Source organism: Artemia sp. Qi Xiang Cuo, chromosome 18 (assembly GCF_049724085.1).
Source record: "Artemia sp. Qi Xiang Cuo chromosome 18, ASM4972408v1, whole genome shotgun sequence".
Taxonomy (NCBI): Eukaryota; Metazoa; Arthropoda; class Branchiopoda; order Anostraca; family Artemiidae; genus Artemia; species Artemia sp. Qi Xiang Cuo.
The window spans coordinates 15,836,239-15,860,300 of record NC_142811.1 but is presented as its reverse complement, the minus strand read 5'-3'; the positions used below and the strand labels follow the sequence as shown (position 1 = coordinate 15,860,300).

Here is a 24,062-nt window from a genome sequence, read left to right as displayed (position 1 = left end):
ACACATACACACAAAAAAACTTACATTCACACAAAAACTTATACACACACACACGAAAACTTACACACACACGTCAAAACTTACACACACAAAAGCTTAGACACACAAAAACTTACATGCACACACACACAAAAACTTACACCCACACGAAAAAACTTACACACACACACACACAAAAAAATACACAGACACACACTTACACACACACACACACACAAAAACAAACACACACACGCAAAAACTTACACACACAAAAAAATACACACACACTCACACACACACAAAAACTCAAACAAACACAAACACACGAACAATTACGAAAACACTCAAAAAAATACACACACACACACGCAACAAATAAAACAAACACACACACAAACAAACACACTAACACACACACACACAAAAACTTACACATGCACACGAAAACTTACATTCACATAAAAAATTACATTCACACAAAAACTTACACACACGCGCAAAAACTTACACTCACACACAAAAACTTACACACACACACAAACACACAAAAACAAACAAACAAACACACACACACGCACACCCACCCACCCACACCCACTCGCACAAACACAAACTCACTCACAAACTTAAACACACACACACTGGCACGCTAACCCACACAATACCACACACACACACAAACTCAATCAAAACAACTCACCATCTCAATCAAGAAAACACACCAACACGCCCACACGAAAAAACTCACAAACACACACATGAATATCTATCGTGAAATGCAAGAGTTGGAATATTTCAGTAGTGACTTGCTGTGCTTTACCTTCTCACAGTTACATTCTCTTGATTTTTCGAAGTTCATTTTGAATTTCTGTCATGAAATGCAAGAGTTGGAAAATTGGGGTCCACCAGCCTGAACGGTGGAAATTCACTAGCTCAATATTGGGGTCTTAGTCTACCAACCTGAATGGTGGAAATTCACTAGCTCAGAATTGGGGTCTTAGTCCACCAGTCCGAATGGTGGAAATTCACTAGCTCAGAATTGGGGTCTTAGTCCACCAGCCTGAATGGTTGAAATTCACATTAGACAAGGTTACGTGCGCACACACACATAAAGAGAGACGACTAACACACAGGGATAACAAACACAAAGAGACGACACACACAGAAAGAAACTGAATTGTAATATGAATATGATCAGGAATTGTTTACAAGTCAGGTTCGCCGAGTGGTTAAGGTGCTAGACTCAAGATCTGGTCCCCATATTGGTTCGTGTGTTCAACCCCCACACCTGGCAATTTTTTCTTATTTAATTTTTTTATCTCATCCGGCGTTGTGATTTAACTAAATAGCTTATGTAAAAGGATTTATGCAGAACCTAAATTGTTAGGGTCTTTAATAGATTAAATAAAAAAAAACTAGAAAAGTGCAAATGTTCAAATTCTCTTCTGAATTTTCTTAAAGAAGAGAAAAAAGTTAGCTCAATTCTGAATTTTACCCATGAAAATGAAAAAACCTTCCACTTCAGTTCAAAATTTCTCAAAGACATAAAAATTTAAATTTCAGTTCTAAACTTTTCTGTAGAAGATAGGAAAAGTTATACTTTGATTTTGATTATTTTCCAGTGAAGATAATCAGTTACAATTAAATTCTAATTTTCTTGAATTCAGTTCCGTTTTTTTGCATAGATATGAAAAACTTTAATTGGGTAAGTTAGTTTATTTTATCTTATATTGTGCGCTACTTATAGGTTAACCTATTTATTTCAGGTGAGTATGGTTAGGTTAGGCTAGATTAAGTTAGGCTAGGTTATGTTAGGTTAGGTTAGCCCACGTACGCTTCACTTAGGTTAGCTTAGCTTAGGGGAGAGACAGGCAAAATGTTAGGTTTATGATTAGCTTAGGTTAGGTTAGATTAAGTTAGTTTAGGTTAAGTTAGGTTAGGCTAGGTTAGACTACGTACGCACGCGTAAGTAAGCTAACCTGTGTGTGTGTACAGATATTTATATATGTATTTGTATATATATTTGTGTGTGTGTGTGTGTATGTTTATGTGTGTGTGTATGTATGTTTGTGAATATGTGTATGTATGTGTGTGTATGTGTGAGTATGAATGTATGTGTATGTGTGTGTGTGTGTAGATGTGAATGTGTGTGTGTGTATGTGTGTGTGGATGTGTGTATATGTATGTATGTATGTGTGTGTGTGTGTGTGTGTGTGTGTGTGTGTGTGTGTGTGTGTGTGTGTGTGTGTGTGTGTGTGTGTGTGTGTGTGTGTGTGTGTGTGTGTGTGTGTGTGTGTGTGTGTGTGTGTGTGTGTGTGTGTGTGTGTGTGTGTGTGTGTGTGTGTGTGTGTGTGTGTGTGTGTGTGTGTGTGTGTGTGTGTGTGTGTGTGTGTGTGTGTGTGTGTGTGTGTGTGTGTGTGTGTGTGTGTGTGTGTGTGTGTGTGTGTGTGTGTGTGTGTGTGTGTGTGTGTGTGTGTGTGTGTGTGTGTGTGTGTGTGTGTGTGTGTGTGTGTGTGTGTGTGTGTGTGTGTGTGTGTGTGTGTGTGTGTGTGTGTGTGTGTGTGTGTGTGTGTGTGTGTGTGTGTGTGTGTGTGTGTGTGTGTGTGTGTGTGTGTGTGTGTGTGTGTGTGTGTGTGTGTGTGTGTGTGTGTGTGTGTGTGTGTGTGTGTGTGTGTGTGTGTGTGTGTGTGTGTGTGTGTGTGTGTGTGTGTGTGTGTGTGTGTGTGTGTGTGTGTGTGTGTGTGTGTGTGTGTGTGTGTGTGTGTGTGTGTGTGTGTGTGTGTGTGTGTGTGTGTGTGTGTGTGTGTGTGTGTGTGTGTGTGTGTGTGTGTGTGTGTGTGTGTGTGTGTGTGTGTGTGTGTGTGTGTGTGTGTGTGTGTGTGTGTGTGTGTGTGTGTGTGTGTGTGTGTGTGTGTGTGTGTGTGTGTGTGTGTGTGTGTGTGTGTGTGTGTGTGTGTGTGTGTGTGTGTGTGTGTGTGTGTGTGTGTGTGTGTGTGTGTGTGTGTGTGTGTGTGTGTGTGTGTGTGTGTGTGTGTGTGTGTGTGTGTGTGTGTGTGTGTGTGTGTGTGTGTGTGTGTGTGTGTGTGTGTGTGTGTGTGTGTGTGTGTGTGTGTGTGTGTGTGTGTGTGTGTGTGTGTGTGTGTGTGTGTGTGTGTGTGTGTGTGTGTGTGTGTGTGTGTGTGTGTGTGTGTGTGTGTGTGTGTGTGTGTGTGTGTGTGTGTGTGTGTGTGTGTGTGTGTGTGTGTGTGTGTGTGTGTGTGTGTGTGTGTGTGTGTGTGTGTGTGTGTGTGTGTGTGTGTGTGTGTGTGTGTGTGTGTGTGTGTGTGTGTGTGTGTGTGTGTGTGTGTGTGTGTGTGTGTGTGTGTGTGTGTGTGTGTGTTTGTTTTTCGTGTGTGTGTGTCAGTTTTCGTGTGTGTGTGTCAGTTTTCGTGTGTGTGTGTAAGTTTTTGTATGTGTGTAATTTTTTGTGTGTGTGTGTAAGTTTTTTTGTGTGTCTAAGTTTTTGTGTGTGTGTGTGTGTGTGTGTGTATGTGTGTGTGTTTGTGTGTGTGTTTGTGTGTGTGTGTGTGTGTGTTTTTGTGTGTGTGTGTGTTGGTTTGTGTCTGTGATTTTTTGTGGTTTTGTTTCTGTGTTTTTTGGTTTTGGTTTGTTTGTGTTTTTGATTGTTTCGTTGTGTGTTTGTGTCTGTGTGTGTGTGTGTCAGTTTTCGTGTGTGTGTGTAAGTTTTCGTGTGTGTGTGTTAGTTATGGTGTGTGTGTGTAAGTTTTGTGTGTGTGTGTAATTTTTTGTGTGCGTGTTAGTTTTTGTGTGCTTTTGTTGGTTTTTGTGTGTGTGTGTGTGTGTGTGTGTGTTTGTGTTTATGTGTTTTTGTTTTTGTGTTTGTGTGTTTGTAAGTTTGTTTGTGTCTGTGTTAGTTTCGGCGTGTGTGTGTGTGTTAGTTTTTATGTGTGTGTGTAAGTTTTCGTGTGTGTGTGTGTGTGTAAGTGTGTTGTGTGTGTGTGTGTGTGTGTAAGTTTTCTGTGTGTGCGTGTGTAAGTTTTTGTGTGTGTGTGTAGTGTGTGTGTGTAAGTTTTGTGTGTGTGTCAGTTTTTGTGTGTGTGTGTGTGAGTTTTAGTGTGTGTGTGTGTTTGTTTTTGTGTGTGTGTGTTTGTGTGTGTGTAAGTTTTTGTGTGTGTGTAAGTTTGTGTCGTGGGTGTGTGAGTTTTCGTGTGTGTGTGTGTAAGTTTTTGTGTGTGTGTGTAAGTTTTGTTGTGCATTTTAGTTTGCGTTTGCGTATAAGTTTTCTTTTGCTTTTTTATTTGTTTTGTTGTGTTTGTGTGTGTTTTTGTTTGTGTGTGTGTGTGTTTTTGTTGGCGTGTTTTTTTTTTTTTTGGTGTGTGTGTGTGTGTGTAAGTGTTTGTGTGCTTGTTTAAGTTTTTGTGTGTGTATGTTTTGGTGTGTTTGTGTAAGTTTTCGTGTGTGTGTGTGTAAGTTTTGTGAGTGTGTGTGTGTGTAAGTTTTTGTGCGTGTGTGTGTGAGTTTTTGTGTTCTTGTGTAAGTTTTTGTGTGTGTGTGTGTGTGTATGTGTAAGTTTTTGTGTGTGTGTAAGTTTTGGCGTGTGTGTGTGAGTTTTCGTGTGTTGTGTGTGTGTGTGTGTGTGTGTGTGTAAGTTTGTGTGTGTGTGTGTGTGTAAGTTTTGGCGTGTGTGTGTAAGTTTTCGTGTGTGTGTGTGTTTAATTTGTCTTGTGCATGTTTAAGATTTTTTTTGTGTAAGTTTTGTCGTGTGTGTGTAAGTTTTTGTGTGTTTATGTGTTATTTTTGTGAGTGTGTGTGTGTGTAAGTTTTTGTGAGTGTGTGTTTGTGTTTTTTGTGTTCATGTGTAAGTTTTTGTGTGTGTGTGTGTGTGTGTGTAAGTTTTTGTGTGTGTGTAAGTTTTGGCGTGTGTGTGTGAGTTTTCGTGTGTAAGTTTTTGTGTGTGTGTAAGTTTTGGCGTGTGTGTGTGATTTTTCGTGTGTGTGTGTGTGTAAGTTTTGTGTGTGTGTGTGTGTGTAAGTTTTTGTGCGCATGTAAGTTTTTGTGTGCATGTAAGTTTTCGTGTGCATGTGTAAGTTTTTGTGTGCTTCCCAAATCATAATTTTCTGAAAGGACACACCTATGAAAGGCTAAGAAATCTAGCTTAGAAAAGTCAAAAATAGCAAATTAACCATCCCAAATCATAGGTTTCAGTCAACACACACCTACGAATGACTATGAAATCCTGCTCAGAAAAGTCAAAAAATATCAACCCACACATCCCAAATCATAGGTTTCAGACATCACACACCTACGAAAGACTAAGAAATCCGGTTATGAAAAGTCAGAAATAGCAAATTACATATCCCAAATCATAGGTTTCAGACAACACTCACCTATGAACGGCTAAGAAACCTAGCTCAGAAAATTCAAAAATAGCAAACTAGTCATCCCAAACTATAGGTTTCAGACAATAAACACCTATGAAAGGCTAAGAAATCCAGCTCAGAAAAGTCAAAAGTAGCAATCCACCCATCCCAAATCATAAGTTTCAGACACTACACACCTAATGAAAGACTAAGAAATCCAACTCAGAAAAGCCCGAAATAGCCAAAATACATATCCCAAATCATCGGTTTCAGTCAACACACACCAATGAAAGACTAAGAAACCTAGCTCAGAAAAGTCAAAAATAGCAAACTATTCATCCCAAACTATTGGTTTCAGACACCATTCACCTACGAAATACTAGAAAACCTTAGCTCAGAAAAGTCGAAAATAGCAAACTACACATCCCAAATCATAGGTTTCAGACACTATACACCTATGAAAGACTAAGAAAACCAACTCAAAAAAGCCCGAAATAGTAATTTACATATCCCAAATCATAAGTTTCAGACAGCATTCGCCTACGAAATACTAAGAAACCTTAGCTCAGAAAAGTCAAAAATAGCAAACTACATATCCCAAATCATAAGTTTCAGTCAACACACACCAACAAAAGGCTATGAAACCTAACTCATAAAAGCCTGAAATATCAAACTACTCATCCCAAACTATTGGTTTCAGACAACATTCACCTAGGAAATACTAGGAAACCTTAGCTCAGAAAAGCCTGAAGTAGCAAACTACACATCCCAAATCATGGGTTTCAGACAACACACATCAACGAAAGACGGATGCTCGGGGAGAGCCTTTGAGGGTCTGTGGGTCCCTTGAGGGCCGGTGGTCCTTTGGGAGCTCGGGGGGACCTTTGGGGACCGGGGGAGGTCCTTTGGGGGTCTGAGGAGGGCGTTTGGGTGATAACATTTCGAAATTTTTACTTTTTAGTTTACTTTTTTTTGCGGCGCATCCCTGCGGCGCATCCCCTGCGGCGCTTTCCTGACCCGCGGCGCATCCCTGCGGCACATCCTGCGGCGCTTTCCTGGCCCACGGCGCATCCCGGCGGCGCTTCTCTGGTCCGGGGGACCTTTGGGGGCCGGGGAGGGCCTTTGGGGCACAGGGAGGGCCTTTGGGGCACAGGGAGGGCCTTTGGGGGTCCGGGGGGCAGTTGGGGGCCTGGGGGCCTTTGGGACCCCGTTGGTCCTTTGGGAGCTCGATGGGCCTGTGGGGGTCCGGGGATGGCCTTTGGGGGTCTGGGTGGGCCTTTGGGAGCTTGAGGTGCCTTTGAGGACCGGGGGCTTCCTTCGGGGTTGGGTAGGAGGATTGGAACCCTTTGGGGTTGGGTTAGAGGACCTCACAACACTGTTCAAATGAAACTTGTGTATTATAACGACCACAGAGTTTCACCATTAAATTCTCTTCTAAAATCTCTTCAAAAATCTTCTTTTAAAATGTCTCTATCTGTTTCGCCGAAATAGTTCCATAACCTGTCTAAAACAGTTTCGCCCAAATAATCCCTAAACGTAAATTCAGCGTGTTCCTTTGTTATTGACATATCTGCACTAATGCATTTCAAATTAATAAGAAACCTTTTCGCTCGCTAAAACAATTCACCGCTAAGATGTTTCTTGGAGAATTGCTTCCATGGCCTTTGGTTATTAATATCTTTTGGAGTTCGACCAGTAGAACTGTTCCCGAGGCAAAGACATTAATGATTTGGATCTATTCCTGGAGAAATGTTTCTAGGCGAAAATTTTTAAAGTCTGACAGATGATGTCATTGATTGATTGATCTGTCAAGAAAGGTGAAATTAATTTGTTGTTTCTAAGGGGAATTATTGATTCACGATAGGTGAATTGAGGTCGACAGCACAGGTGTTCCAAGGTCGATGTTGTTGTAAGTGCACGCTCTCAGCGAATGTCAAGGTCGATGTTGTTGTTGTTGACACACTTTGATTACGCAATCAAGTTCTCGGAAATTCACTTCCCCCCGAGTCCTAGATCAATAACATTGTTCCCGTTAGAATTCAATGCGCATGTGCAACGTTCGTTCCGGAGTTATTACACATAGAAACATCAAATAAATCGACCTTGGAAAAAGAGGTCATTGACCGATTACACAATCTTTCTCCCTAGGGATTCCATGCCCTTATATGGGGTGCAAAAAAGTTATAGGTGGCAGCAGGGGTGAGTCCTGGGAGTATAAGATAGCTTTCTACTTGTTTTTAAGAGTCAAGAGTGATCGGAGCGCCCTTTTTTCCCAAATGAGTCCGATAAAAATTTTGAGATAGCCATTTTGTTAAAAATAGTTCAATGATCACATAACAAAAAGTCGGGTGTCGACGCAACCCCCAACAGCCCGGGGGCAGACGTTGTAAGTTATGCCCTGGGGCATATATGGTTCTTATGGAAGGAATACTCGTATAAACTTCAGAGAGGGCTCATTTCATTGGAAATTGAAAGTTCTAGTTCACTTTCAAAGAGTCAAAAGAGATCGGAGGGCACCTAGCCCTTCCTCTCCCCTCCACGCCCTTTTTCATCAAACCCATCCGATAAGAACTTTTAGATAGCCGTTTTTTTTTAATAGTTCAAAGACCATATAACGAAAACTCCGGGGTCGATACAGCCCTCCAGGACCCGAGGGCAGGCGTTGTAAGTTATACCCTGGAGGAATGTATGGTTCTTATGGAATGGATGCTCGTAAAGACTTCGGAGAGGGCTCATTTGATTGTAAATTGAAAGTCCCTATTTAGTTTTTGAGAGTCAAAAGACATTGAAGGGTAACTAGCCCCCCCCCCACGTGCCTTGTTTCCCAAATGCATCTGATAAAAACTTTGAGATAGCCATTTTGTTAAAAATTGATCAAAAGTCAGATAACAAAAACTCAGGTGTCGACACAACCCCCCAGGGCCCAGGGGCAGGCGTTGTAAGTCATGCCGTGTGGCGTATATGATTCTTTTGGAAGGGATCATCATTTAAACTTCAAAGAAGGTTCATTTGAATCGAAATTCGATGTTTTAGCTCACTTTTTAAGAGTCAAAAGAGATCCGAGGGCAACTAGCCCCCCCCCCTTTCCACGCCTTCTTTTTCCAAACCCATCTGATAAAAATTTTTTGACAGATATTTTGTTAAAAATAGTTCAAAGGTTGGATAAGAAAAACTCCGGTGTCAATTAAACCCCCCAGGGCACAGAGGGAAGGCATTCTAAGTTATACCCTGAAGGCATGTATGGTTCTTATGAAAGGGATGCTCGTATAAACTTCATAGAGGACTCATTTGATTGGAAATTAAAAGTTCTAGTTTACTTTTTCAGAGTCAAGAGATTGAAGGGCAATTAGCCCCCCCCCCCACCCTTTTCCCCCAAAACCTATCCGCCAGAAATTTTGAGATAGCCATTTTTAAAAATTGTTCGAAAATCAGATAACAAAAACTCCGGTGTCGACACAACACCCCAGGGCCCGGAGGGTCGGCGTTGTAATTGTTGTCCTGGGGGGCTTATGTGGTTCTTCTGAAATGGATGCTCAAATAAACTTCAGAAAGGTCTCATTTGCTTGGAAAGTAAAAGCTCGAGTTCACTTTTTAAGAGTCAAAATACATCCAAGGGCAACTAGCCCACCCCACACCCTTTTTTATCCAAACCCATCCGCTACAAATTCCGAGAAAGACATTTTTTTTAAATGGTCAAAAACTAGATAACAAAAACTCCGGTGTCGACACAATCCCCCAGGGCCCGGAGGTCATTGTTGTAAGTGTTGTCCTGGGGGCGTATATGGTTCTTATGAAAGGGATTCTCGTATAAATTTCAGAGAGGGATCATTTGATTGGAAATTGATAGTTCTAGTTCGGTTTTTAAGAGTCAAAAGATATTCGAGGGACGTGCCCCTCCCCACCCCACACACACATCCTTTTTCCCCAAACCCATTCGATAAAAATTTTTAGATAGCCATTTAGTTAAAAATAGTTCAAAGGTCAGATAAGGAAAACTCCTGTGTTGACACAACCCCCTAGGGTCCGGGACCAGAAGTCGTAAGTAATGCTCTGGGGGCATATATGGATCTTATGGAAGGGACGCTTGAGAGGGCTCATTTGATTGGAAACTGAAAGTTCTCTTTCACTTTTTAAGAGTCAAAAGATATCGAAGGACAACTAGCCCCCCCCCCTCCACGCCCTATTTTCTTCAAACCCATTCGATAAGAACTTTGAGAGAGCCATTTTTTCAAAATGGTTTAAAGATCATATAACGAAAACTTCGAGGTCAACACAATCCTTCAGGACCTTCAGGAATAAACACAATCCAGGGCCCAGAGGTAGGCGTTTTAAGTTATTCCTGGCGGGCATATCCAGCTGTTATGGAAGGAAAGCTCGTATAGATTTCAGAGAGGGCTCATTTGATTGGAAATTGAAAGTTCTAGTTCAGTTTTTAATAGTCAAAAATGATCCTAGGGCAAATATCCCCCCAAGCCTCTTTTCTCCCAAATGCGTCCAATAAAAATTTTTATATAGCCATTGCGTTAAAAATAGTTCAAAGGTCAGATAGCAAAAACTTCGGTGTCAAAAAAAAAAACAGAGCCCGGGGGCAGGCGCTGCAAGTTACGCCCTCGTGGCATATGTGATTCCTATGGAAGGCATGCTCGTATAAACTTCAGAGACGGCTCATTTGAATGGAGATTGAAAGTTCTAGTTCAATTTTTAAGAGTCGAAAGAGATCAGAGGGCAACTAGCCCCAGTCCCTTTTTTCCGCAAACCCATCCGATACAAATTTTGAGATAGCCATTTTTCTAAAATAGTTCAAAGGTCAGATAACAAAAACTCCGGTGTCGTCACATCCCCTCCCCCCCAGGACTCGGAGGAATGGCGTCGTAAATTATGTCCTGGGGCCGTATATGGTTCTTATGAAAGGGATGCTCGTATAAACTTCAGAGAGGGCTCATTTGATTGGAATTTAAAATTTCTAGTTCACTTTCTCAGAGTAAAAAGAGATCAGAGGACAACTAGCCCCTCCCCCCTATATGCATTTTTCTTCCCCAAGCCCATTCAATAAAAATTCTGAGGGGGCCATTTTTTAAAAATAGTTTCAAACATCAGATATTCAAAAGCCGGGGTCGACAAAACCCCCCAGGGCCCGTGGATAGGCGTTTTAAGTTTTGCCCTGGGTGCATACATGGTTTTTATAGAAGGAATACTCGTATAAACTTCAGAGAGGGCTCATTTGATTGAAAACGGAAATTTCTAATTTACTTTTAAAGAGTCAAAAGAGATCGAAGGCCAATTAGACCCCCCCCACACCATTTTTCCCCAAACCCATCCGATAAAAATTTTGTGATAGCCATTTTGTTAAAAATTGTTTAAATATTAGATAATAAAAATTCCGAGGTGGACACAAACCTTGATGCTGTTACTTTGATACTAGTTGTGATGCTTTGATGAATATTTGGTTTTGAAAAAAAAAATTTGATTTTGAAATAAGGCATTTTGACAAACTTGAAACTTTTTGCAATCGAAAACGAACAAACATTAATTAAAGATAACTTTCCGAAAAAGAAGTCTTTCAAAGAAAAGTAAAGGCCATTTTAAACTTATGATCAGCAGATACATGTTAAAATTCAAACTTAAAACGACCGAAAATTACTATTAAAGAATAAATGAGATCCAAAACGAACAGAAATTCAATAAACTATCATAACAAAAAAAAACATACAACCAGTAATAATATAAATTAATAAATAAATCTTAAAGCGAGTAATGCTTAAATTTAATATTCAAATCAAGTTCAAAACGAAAAAAATATATTTTGATATTGAAGAATAACTGAAACTCAAAACAAACAGAAATTAAATAAAGAATCAATGTAAACAAACATACAATAGATACTAATGTAAATGAATAAATAAATCTTAAAACAACTGAAACTTAAATTGAATATGCAAATCAAGCTTGAAACGAACAAAAATCACTACAAACAAGAGTTTGGGTATCGCCTACTTCTCTCACTCTAAAAGTCTAAAACCTACTGCGTCATTGGTGCTTTACTGAAAACTATGTGCCTTGAACAGTCTTGGAAAGTATAAACAAAACCAAATTGAATATTTGATATATAATGATATTAATTCTTTAAGATTCATTAGTTCAAGATTTTATTTCATTGTAATTTTATTTTCATTTTCAATGCTGTAAGAACTGCAAAAGAAAATATTTGTAGTATAATTTGTTTTCAGTGAAGCGCCAATGACGCAGTAAGCTTTAGGTTTTTATAGTTAAGGAAGGGGACAATTTTAAGGGTCTTGAACAATTTTAAAAAGGACTAATAAATTAAACTGAATATTTGAAATATAATGACATTAATTGCCGAAAGCTCATCAGTTCAAAATTTTACTGTAATTTTAATGTTTATTTTCAAGATTAAGTACAAAAGAAAATGTTAGTAATACAAATCGTTTTCAGTAAAGCGCCACGACGCAGTAGATTTAAGACTTTTACAGTGAGAGAAGGAGGCAGTACCCAAATTCTTGTTTGTAGTGACTTTTGTTCGTTTCAAGCTTGATTTGCATATTCAATTTAAGTTTCACTCGTTTTAATATTTATTTATTCCTTTACATTATTATCTGTCGTATGTTTGTTTGCAATGATTCTTTATTTAATTTCTGTTCGTTTTGGGTTTCATTTATACTTCAATAGCAAAATATTTTTTTTTCGTTTTGAGCTTGATTTGCATATTCAGTTTAAGAAATACTCGATCTAATATTTATTTATTCATCTATATTATTACTTATTGTATGTTTTTCTTGCTATGATTGTTTATTTAATTTCTGTTCGTTTTGGGCTTCATTTAGTCTTTAATAGTAATTTCTGGTCGTTTTGAGTTTGAATGTTAACAGGTATTTGCTGATCACAAGTTTAAAATGACCTTTACTTTTCTTTGAAATTTTTTTTTCGGAAAGTTCTTTTTAATTAATGTTGAAAAAAGGGGTAATTTGGCTACTTTTCTACTATACTGCTAGGCGTGGAGTAAGCAGGGAGTGTTGAAAGGATCTGGGGGATCTTGGTCCATTCATTTATTTTCCATTTCCTTGCAGTATTTTTGCTCAAATTTACAAAATAATTCCCGTAGTGCTGAAATGCTAGTATGGGAATTGGAAAAGCCCCAGGTTTGCTTGGGTTCTCTAACCATTATGATTTAAAATTGTTGTGTGTTTTTGGTTATATATAAAAAAATAGTGCTACATGACTGCGCTTCTTCCAAAAAAGGTTGGTTGTTGGAGTGGTGGGAAATATACAGGGCTAATGGCCCATTTTATGCATCTAATAGCATCGGCTTAAAATTCTTGTGTGATTCCGCTTGAAACAAGGTACAAAATACCTATTATTCTGCAAAAGAATCTTTTGGTGATTTTGGTTCAATCTAGATGCTACGTACTTGCATTTCTGCAAGACTGCTGGTTGTAGCAGGGGTGGGGAAAAATAGAGGGGCCATGGGCCAATTGTATGCATTCAATAATATCGCTTGAAAATCCTTACGTGATTTCGCTTTAAACAAGGTACATTGTCTTCTTTATTTTCTGAAAAAAAAAAAGATTCGGGATGAAGGTTTGTAGTGGGTTTCAAGGGCATAATTTATAACGACAATCATAAAGATTAGGCCTTCTCGCATTATTTCGTTGTAAATAACATCAGACATGTCTGCCTTTCCGAAAAATTTCAACGGGGTGGCTGAGGGAAGAAGGGTGTTTTTGGTGTGTTGGAGGAGATCCATACCATTTGTTTGTCCTCTAGTAATACAAATCTAAAATTCTTCCATGATTCCGGTTCAAACAGGTTATGATATGCCTATTTGTGTACTAAAATGATTTGAAATCATGCCTATATCAAATTGTGTTTCCAGTTCAAACAAGGTGTATTTTTCCACTCATGATTTGGAAATGGGAGGTGTAAGGGGGTTCTGGAGGAGTCACAGGTTTACTTCATATCTCAATTATGCATATTGCAAAATCCTTGCATGAATTAGCTTCGAGCAAGTTGCAATATGCCTGCCATTGTAAAATAAAAATTGCAGGAGAGAGTGAGGAAGGAAATGGAAGGGCCAACCATATTGTACCTTCAAAAGAAAAATCTTAAACCCTTGTGTGACTCCAATTGAAATAAGATACAAAATGTATGAGTTTGACTTTTAACTTAAAGTTGGTGGTAGAGAGGGGATTATATACAATGGTTATAGACCTTCTTTGTGTCTCAAATCATACCCATTGAAAATTATTGTTTTATTTTGTTGAATCAAGTTAAAAGAAGTCTACCTTTCTTTTTAAAAGCTAACGAGGAGAAGGGTGTAAGGATGATAAAAAGGTATTTTGTCCAATTAGTTCTTACAGCAAATTTAATTATCGAGTATAGACTTAGTTCCTCTTATATTGAATCAGGGCCTGGGTTGTTTGTATACGAAGTCATTATCCAATTTTTAATTCATACTTGAACAATGAAGATACTAGCCATTGCAATTTCACAATGATGTATCTTATAAACGGGACCAGCTCTTCAAGGATTAATGATCGCACTTCAAAGAGATTATAGGTCGAATGTATAGGTAAAACGTTAATTTTCTTGCCGTGGCTGAATGGCTAAATATAATATTAAGAAAGAAGTGAATGGTAATCTTCAACTTCTTTACCAATGTGACAACTATTAAAGTTAAATAGGCACATGTGGTTTTCCTCCTCTGTCTTAGTCCTAAATATAAAAAACTAAGCATTAAACTCAGCAAAAATTACAAACTGAAATGGCTCACAAAAAGAGATGGCAGCAGATACAAAATTGTTATTATTTGCTGCTCTAAGAAAATAATTTAGAGATGGGACTAATGAACCATCGCACATGTTAAGTAATTGTAGATTACAACTATAATTTCATTTGAAATCTATGCCCATGTGCTTTTCAGCTTCAATAGAGCTTTATATTCCAAAGTAAAACAATGACTCAAAGAAACAAAATCACGGGGGAGCAGCTTTAGATAGTCCTCTCTGACGTCAAACATCAAACTCCATTTCAGCTCATTCACTATGGGCTCTGGATAAAAGATAAGCAAAGCCACCCTATTTCGTCCCAGACTAGAATTACACGTAGCTTTCCGGAATGCAATCCAAATCTCATGAATTTGACCTCAGGTTTAAATTTTTGTCTAAAAATCATAGAGATTAAACCCTTACTATACTCTAGCAATAAACTAAATTCGGTACATACAAAAGAAACAGTTTAATGTGGAATAGACCAGGAAGGAAACGCTTTAACCCGGAACAAATTGCAAGAGAAATGATTTTATGATTACCCAACTCAGATAAATGTGCTGATTCCAAACATGCGCATTCTGCTCATCTAGCTGTTTCGCAAATATGTTTTTCTAGGTTGAGTTTGATTTTCAGGAGGTAAAATTTGTATTTCCATATAAAGGCGTACAACAACAAAATTGATGTCTAGAATAAGGTAATAGAACACCACTTTTATTTGAACGTAACATTAAAACTTAAGTTTTTGAGGTTGAGGTTGATTTTCAGGGGGTGAAATTTGTGATTCCATTTAAAAGCATACAACAACAAAATTCCTGTCGAGAATAGGGTACTAGATCATGGTAATTATAAAAATTTGTTTTTATTTGAACGTAAAATTAAAACTTAGGTTTTTTTTAGGTTGAGGTTGATTTTGAGGAGGCGAAATTCTTGTTTCCATAGAAAGGTGTGCAGCAACAAAATTAACATCTGGAATAGGGTGATAGACCACGGTGATTATGAAAGTCACCTTTATTTGAAGGTAAAATTAAAACTTTAAATCATCTTTTTAGGTTAAACGATCAATATGTAGCAAACTACTCTTAAACTTTAAATTGTCGATATGAATTGTATAATTTGCAAAGAAAGATATTGTAAGAGTCAGGAAAGGTTGTTTTGGGGGAAAAAGGTTCAGTCTTGGCAAATAAAGCTAGTCGATCAAGGGAGCGTGAAGATATCACATCAATTATTAGGGATCCTGTCAATAAGTCATGCAGAGCTTCATAAGCAGGGACTCTATTGAACAGTATTTGTCGTTGTTGTTGCAGGTGAAGCAAAGTCAGAGGCGAGAATCTCCCCGTTTATCAGGAAGCTCCAACTTCAAATCCGATTGTATGTTTTGCTGTACACCACTTAGAACGAGAGACTTTGAAAATGCGGTAAGAGAGGTTTGTGGAAAGGGAAAAGATGACTAGTTAGGAGCAGTGATGACTAGAATTCTTTCTGTCATTGCCAATCTACATGCTGCTGACGTAGTTTACCACAAATCCTGATACTCAAACTTTATAACAGAATGTAATATCCCCAGTAAGTATGGCGGAAATCCTTCATAGTCTGGAAAATGAAAATCTGGTGAACCACAAAACTTGAATCAGAACGAGGCGTTCAAGAAAGTTGTCGAGTTTTTCCAGGCTAACGATGAGTAACAATTAACACTGAATGATCTTGCTAGTATGATGATTGAGCTCATGGGAGATTCAGAGGATTCTGGATATAGTGAAAGATGAACACCAACCCTCAAATTTGTGGCTTTTCCTCAGCACTTTATTCGTGGGAGACAAAACAGACAGGAAGGTTACGTCAATAGGTCAGTGCATGTTACAAGCCTGTCGGCCAAAGGCAACCGGACCACCTCTTTAGATTGGATTTGCTGTCCAGTTGCATCATCGGTTTAAGCAGCCGCTTTCTAACTAAAATTCTCAGTGCTATGGGTGTCAGCGCATTATATTACAAGACGAAGACCTTTGAGCCTAATGTTTCAGGTTCTAACAGCACAAACATTGAAGGACTGGAAAGAACTTTTTGCATCCAACACATAGCTAGGAGCATCGATCATAACGTCCGTACCCTTAATGGTTTCGACACTTTTAAGAGCATGGGCATAGTTGTTTCTCTGACACCACTCTTGAGGTCTTCAACAGTAATCAAGAGGAGAAATTTTGTTACGTCAAGGAAGATGACTGAACTAAACCGAATTCCCATTAAGTATCTCAGACAGACACTACGTTAACCTAACTTTCTGTATGATCCGCTATTGCGAACATCGATTCTGGATCCCTAAAATTATTGCCAATTGTTATTGAAGATGACCAGACTTTTTCCTGCACCCTTGCCTACCGGGCAGGGAGGTATGAGCGAGCTGCATGTTGACACACAGTCAGTTTCTGACACAGAGGAATCCTCCATTCTCTTCGTACCCATGATAGATATGAAACCAAGTAATCCCACTTGTATCTACTCCACACTCATCTTCATTTGCGAACAGTGTTCTCTATACAATGTGACTTCAGTATTGACCTTCGATCACCGACTTTGCTGGAAACCTCTTAACATTATTGCTGCCGAGACTGATGCAAGTCTTATCAAGAAAATCGTCTGGCGGCTGGGTTGTTTCTACTCGCTCATGAGTTACCTTAGTGCTGTTGAACAGATTATGGAGGGCTCTGGACTTCAAGACAGGTTCATTTATGGCGTTTGCACCTTTCTCTCCCAGAACGACCTTTCCCGACTCTTCCACTATTTCTTCTTTGCAAATGATACAATTAATATCGACAATTTAAAGTTCAACAGTAGTTTGCTATATATTCATCGTTGTACCTAGAACAGTTATAATGCAAAATAGCTTTTTTCTTATAAAAACTATATCATCTTAATATTTTCTTTCTTGTCATTTGTGCATCTTAAAGTTTAATGGAATCAATTTATTATGTAAAAATGTAGGGTGTTAAACTATTCTTACAGCCATAATCTTTCTTTTTATTTTGGGATTTTTTTAAGGTCATATTTTAGTGTGAGTACATTTACAAGACCCATACGATTCACGATTTAGTAAAGGTAAGGGGCTGCAAAACCTTCCCTTGAACATTTTTTGTACTAAGGAATTATTTCTAGAAAGTTTCAATTTAACGCCACAAAGTTTTTCCTAGTTCATCGTAGGTCAGCATCCTATGAAAGAGAGAGGGTGGAGGTAATCACTTCAAAAGCTCTTACAGAGGCATCATTTTAGCTCTGGATCCAATCCTGAAGTTTCATTCCCCTAAACCAACTACCTTCCAAAATAGAAAAAAGCTTATCCTATCATCATCTAAAACTTTATATTTGTCTTTTAAAAGTCGTCATACTATTAACAACCAATATTTTCTGTAAATTTTCATATTCGAGTAGGCATTCAAACTCCATATCACACCCTCTTTTCCACAGATAAAACCTTGATAGTGAAGGGTTACATAGAAACAACTTTATTAAGTACACAGGGGGTCTAGAGAGCCCCATTCCCTTCTTCCAATAAAACATCGACCGCCTTTTAACATTTTGACGAATTCAACCTCACACTAAAAAAAGCTTTGCCTTTTCTTACCTTATTAAAGAACTGTTGTTTCAGGTCATCAATTATAGTTGTCTGATGTTCCAGCGCACCGTGTACGGTATTCCTAAACTCTTCAATATAAGATAAAAACTTTTTTTCATTTCCTTCTTTCTCTGACCGAGAAGACTCTTGCTTTGCTAGCTGCTGATCAAGAACTGCAACATGCTGCCTTAAACATTTGACCTATACAGAAAACAGGATTTAAAGAAGAAAAAGCTTTTTTTGATGAAAGGGAAGTGACGTGAAAAATTAGGGTGAATATAATTTATTGTATGTATGAGTGGAACTATCATCCCCTATGTCTTCAGTTCAGGCTGGACTGAGAGTATATTCAATCGGTCGCAATATCTTAAGAATGCAAGACATTATTGGTACGCCAAACAATGCTTAACATTATTTCATTACTTCATACTTAACATCACTTAACATAACTTCAAGCAATATCACCCTGGTTTCCAATAGTTTACTGAAAAAGCTGCTTTCTCACAGTTTCATTAATTGATTCCTTTCCGGTTCACTCTTAAGACACCGAATAAAAACGAAGCTTTTGGCTTCTCAATTTCAAATCCTGAAGCCAGTGCTTCTATGTCTATCAACTTATTGGAAGATCCACCGAACTCCCAGTTTATCTCTTAACAAAATTAATTAAAAAACTTTCTCCACAAAAAACGTTTTTCAAAAAAAAGCAAAGAGCTCCATCAAACCAAAATGAACAAAAATATAATAAAAATATCTACCAAGCATACAACTATCAGAAATTAGTATCAATAAATAAATGAAACCCAAAAACAAACAGATTTTAAAATAAATAACAGAGTCAAACTCAAATCGAGCAGAAATTAATACGAGTAGGGTTCTAAGCCCCTATGCTTTCTAAAATCCAGAATATAATTTGTACTTTACTGAAAAAATATATGTATTGTCAGGTTAATATAAATACGCTGATATTTATTCCATTAACTTAACATTACTTCAAGCTATATCACCCTGGTTTCCAATAGTTTACTGAAAAAGCTGTTTTCTCGCAGTTTCATTAATTGATTCCTTTCCGGTTCGCTCTTAAGACACCGAATAAAAACGAAGTTTTTGGTGTCTCAGTTTCAAATCCTGAAGCCAGTGCTTCTATGTCTATCAACTTTTTGGAAGATCCACCGAACTCCCAGTTTGTCTCTTAACAAAATTAATTAAAAAAATTTCTCCACAAAATACGTTTTTCAGAAAAAAGTAAAGAGCTCCATCAAACCAAAATGATCAAAAATAGAATCAAAAATATCTACCATGCATACAACTACCACAAACTAGTATCAATAAATAAATGAAACCCAAAACAAACAGATTTTAAAATAAATAACAGAGTCAAACTCAAAACGAGCAGAAACTAATATGAGTAGGGTTCTAAGCCCCTATGCTTTCTAAAATCCAGAATATAATTTGTACTTTACTGAAAAAAATATATGCATTTTCAGTTTAATGTAAATACGCTGATATTTATTCCTTAAAATCTTAATTAATGTTTTATTTCTTAAAGTTATAAAAATGAAAACATTTAAAAGAAGCTTTTTCAGTAAAGTACAAATTATATTCTGGCTTTTAGAAAGCATAGGAGTTTAGACCCCCTAATATTAATATCTGCTCGTTTTGAGTTTGACTCATTTATTTTAATTTATGTTTCTTTTGGGTTGTTCTATTTTACTTTTTAAGAGTCAAGAGATCGGAGGGCAACTAGCCCCTCCACGCCTTTTTTCCCCGAACCCATCCAATACAAATTTTGAAATTGCCATTTTATTAAAAAAAAAGTTCAATAATTAGATAACAAAAACTCCAGTGTCGATACAACCCCCCAGGGCCCTGGGGGTAGGCGTTGTAAGTGTTTTCCTGGGAGCGTGTATGGTTCTTATGAAAGAGATGCACGTATAAACTTCAGAGAGGGTTCATCTAATAGGAAATTGAAGGTTCTAGATCACTGTTTAAGAGTCAAAAGAGATCGGAAGGCAACTATCCCCCCCCCTCCACGCCCATTTTTCTAAAACTCATCCGATAAAAACTTTGAAAGAGTCATGTTTTCAAAATGGTTCAAAGTAAATATAACGAAAACTCCAGGATCGACACAAAACTTCAGGGCCTGGGGTAGGTGTAGTAAGTTATACCCGGTGGCATATATAGCTGTTATGGTAGGGATGCTCGTATAAACTTCAGAAAGAGCTCGTTTGATTGGAAATTGAAAGTCCTAAATTTTGAGGTAGCCATTTGTTTTTAAATAGTTAAAAATTAGATAACAAAACTAGAGTGTCGACACAACTCCCAGGGCCCGGGGGTAGGCGTTGTAAGTATTGGCCTCGGGGCTTATATGGCTCTTACGAAAGGGATACTCGTATAAACTTCAGAGAGGGCTCAATTAATAGGAAATTGTAAGTTCTAGTTCACTTTTTAAGATTCAAAAGAGATCAGAAGGCAATCAGCCCCCCCCCTCCAAACCCTGTTTTCTTCAAACCCATCCGATAAAAACTTTCAGAGAGCCATGTTTTCAAAATGGTTCAAAGATCATATAACGAAAACTCCGGGATCGACACAATCGTTCAGGGCCCTGGATAGGCGTAGTAAGCTAGGCTTGGGGGGCATATATAGCTGTTATGGAAGGGATGCTCGTATAAACTTCAGAGAGAGCTCGTTTGATTGAAAATTGAAAGTCCTAGTTCAATTTTTAAGATTCAAAAGAGATTGAAGGGCAACCAGTCCCCTCCTCCACACCCTATTTTTTTAAAACCCATCCGATAAAAACTTTGAGAGAGCCATGTTTTCAAAATGGTTCAAAGATTATGTAACGAAAACTCCGGGATCGACACAATCCTTCAGGACCCGGGATAGGCGTTGTAAGTTAGGCCGGGGGGGGGGGTATATATAGCTGTTACGGAAGGGGTGCTCGTGTAAACTTCAGAGAGAGCTCGTTTGATTAGAAATTGAAAGTCCTAGTTCAATTTTTAAGATTCAAAAGAGATCGGAGGGCAACTATCCTCACCCCACGTCTTTTTTTTCCCAAACCCATCAGAAACAAATTTTGATATAGCCATTTCAAAGGTCAGATAACAAAAACGCCAATGTCGACACAACCCCCTAAGATCCGGGGAATACGTTGTAAGTTATGTCCTGGGGCTGTATATGGTTCTTAAGAATGCGATACTCGTATAAATTTCAGAGAGGGCTCGTTTGATTGGAAATTAAAAGTTCTAGTTCAGTTTCCCAGAGTCCAAAGAGATGCAGGAAGGTTACTCGCCCCCCCCCCCGCCACGCCCGGTTTTTTTCAAACCGATCCGATAAAAACTTTGAGAGGCCAGTGTTTTCAAAATCGTCCAAAGATCATATAACGAAAACTGTGGGATCAACACAATCCTTCAGGGCCCGGGGTAAGCATTGCAAGTTATGCCAAGGGGACATATACCCTATAGCTGTAATGGAAGGGATGCTCTTATATACTTCAGAGAGGGCTCATTTGATTGGAAACTGAGGGTTCTAGTTCAAGTTTTAAGATTCAAAAGAGATCGGAGGGCAGCTAGCCCTACCGCAGGTCCGTTTTTCCACAAGCCCATCAGACACAAATTTTGAGGAAGCCATTTTTTTAAATAGTTCAAAGGTCAGATAACAAAATTTCCGGTGTCGACAATACCCCCCAGGGTACAGGGGCATGCGTTGTAAGTTATGTCCTGGGTTCTTATGAAGTTATATGGTTCTTATGAAAGGGATGCTCGTATAAACTTCAGAGAGGTCTCATTTGATTGGAAATTAAAAGTTCTAGTTCACATTCTCAGAGTCAAAAGTGATTGGAGAATCAAAAGAGACTGAAAGGCAATCAACCCCCCCCCCCCAAGCCCTTTTTCCCCGAACCCATCAGATAAAAATTTTGGGATAGTCATTTTGTTAAAAATAATTCAAAGATCAGATAATAAAAACTCTGAGGTTAACACAAACCCATTTTTTTAATTTGATATTAGTTATGATGCTGTGATGAATACTTGATTTTGGAAAAAAATGTTTTATTTTGAAATAAGGAATGTTTAAAAACTTGAAACCTTTTGCAATCAAAAACGAAGAAAAACTAATTTTAAAAAAAATCAAAAAAGAACTTTTTCAAAGAAAAGTAAATACCATTTCAAACTTAAGATTAGCAAATACAAATACCTGTTAAAATTCAAATTCAAAACGACCAAATATTGCAATTAAGGAATCAATGAAATCCAAAACGAACATAAATTAAATAGACAATAATAGCGAAAAAACATACAACAAGTAATAGTACAAATGAATAACTGTTTTTAAAACTGTTTTTAAACCGATTTTCTTAATGTTTAACATCTGGCTGCCTCCAAAGTTTCCCTTAAAAATCAAATCATCTTCTATAAAAATTGACCGATAAAAATCAGCTTTTCATTTCGAAATTGCTTCTTGCTTCTGTAGATCTTCTTTCTAATTTTTTTTTTCGTATCTTATTCACCCTCAAATCCCCAAAATATGATAAAAATTAAAAACTCTCCTGAATCCGGGCAACATCATAGTCAAACTTGTCGGGAAAATCAAAGTTACAGGACAACAGCACCAACACTATGTATGCCGTTCATAATCTCTTGAATTAAACATTGTTCAACATTCAAGCATGGTGTTTTTGATCGTCCAATCAAAGTAAAGAATCATTCCCAGCTACTCTCAATTAATACAACTTATTCTTATCTTTTGTCAGATATCTAATATATATAGAAAAGTATTGTTTTAAGCGTTTATTTTTTCTAGTTACTAAATTTTTGCACTAACTCTTGGCTCTGGTTAATAACAAACTTGTATTAAAAATTATGAACATTATGTGTAATTGACACTATAGTCATGCGTAGTTTTGATTTTATCGGTGTGTTATTATAATCTCGTTAGGCACAACACAACAGTTTTTCTATTTTATCTGTACTAAGATTCTGACAAAAGACACAAAAACAGAATACTAGTAGAAAATAGTTGAAAACAAGTTAATATGGATCCACAATTAGCCTTGAAAGCCTCTGGCCTTGGAAATTCTCGCTTCTGAAAATGACCACAGATCACTGAAAGATGAAAACTTTTCAAAACGAGCGTTATATTTTATGCAGTGTATAATGCAGTGGAGCTATAACTTGATCAACTATGAGTTCGTGAGGCTTAGGGATTTCTTGAATCTTTTTAGTCTAACATTTTGTAGATATTTTTTATATTCTTTTTGCAGCTTGATTCTTCTTGAAAAAACTAAATTCGATTTCGTCTTGCCATTTGAGAAAAACCCTAAAGGAATACTTTTACCCCTAAGCTGCAATTATACTGTACGTAAAAATCCATTCGTTAAAAAGCCATTTGTGTTCGAGAAGATCTACATGGTCTGATACATTGATTAGTGCAAGATAGAAAGTCTTGCAGTATTGAAAATGCAGGCGTAAACAGGACAAATACCTATTCGACAATGAATTTAAATGCTTCCAGCTGCAGATATTTAGGCCATTGTTCTATTAATAACTTTTTTTTAAGTCATAATATAATTATCTAACTTTTTAAACGAAGATTAGCAAATATTTATTCAATCGGTATGCAAACAAGAGAGCATTAAAATCCACATGGAAAACTACTGCAACTAGAACTAGTACTACAAACTGCTCACTGCAGTACCAAGCAGCACACAATTGCGCTCCTCCTTCTTCTCAATATATTCGAGGCATCTTCCTCTTTACACCTTCTTAAGAAGTTCTCATTTTCCTTAAAGCTTTCCTTACAACATCCTCCCTCCCCATTCGGAGACGAGTTGTTTTTCGTTTGGCCCTAGAGGAATTGGCTGACAAAGACTTTTTCTGGTGATGTGTTTTGGGAAATTGAAGAGTTTATGCAACATACAATAAGAGCTTTAAACCTTCATTTAACAAAAGCTTTTGTTAAAATGCCATGCATCTGAACTTAGCATAAAAGCTGATTGAGCAACTTCAAGGAGAATAGTGTGACAACTTTAAGGAAAACGTATCTAGCTAGAATTTTGAAGAGCACCCTGTTTTCGAGAAAAGTAGAACACTTCGGACAATGGAGTACACCAACTCTGCTCCGAAACGCAAAGAAATTTAATCTCCTTACCTATTAAACGGATTACTCAATTCAGTTATCAATTTAAAAATAATTGATAAATCCGAGGTATAAACATTTTGATATTTTGAATGTTCTACTTTTTTATAGTTTATTTTTCTTTCTTCAGCTTAAAAAACTATAATTTGTTTGACAAGATTAGCTTAGGTCTTGTAAAATCTTTAATTTCGTCCTAGC

General features: G+C 37.6%; 2 protein-coding genes across 2 annotated transcripts in view; one reads left to right on the top strand and one right to left on the bottom strand.

Annotated features, from left to right (window-relative positions):
- DZIP1 (DAZ interacting zinc finger protein 1) overlaps nt 1-24,062 on the bottom strand; it is a 197,446-nt gene that overhangs the window by 74,931 nt on the left and 98,453 nt on the right. The window contains exon 4 of the mRNA XM_089104600.1: nt 17,742-17,933. Within this exon, the coding sequence (XP_088960726.1) occupies nt 17,742-17,933 (192 nt within the window). The remainder of the gene's footprint in view (nt 1-17,741; nt 17,934-24,062) is intronic.
- Nucleotides 23,811-24,062, top strand: part of Dhfr (dihydrofolate reductase) — a 34,167-nt gene continuing 33,915 nt past the window's right edge. Inside the window, exon 1 of the mRNA XM_089104601.1 lies at nt 23,811-23,933. The gene's annotated coding sequence lies outside the window, so the exon portion shown is untranslated. The remainder of the gene's footprint in view (nt 23,934-24,062) is intronic.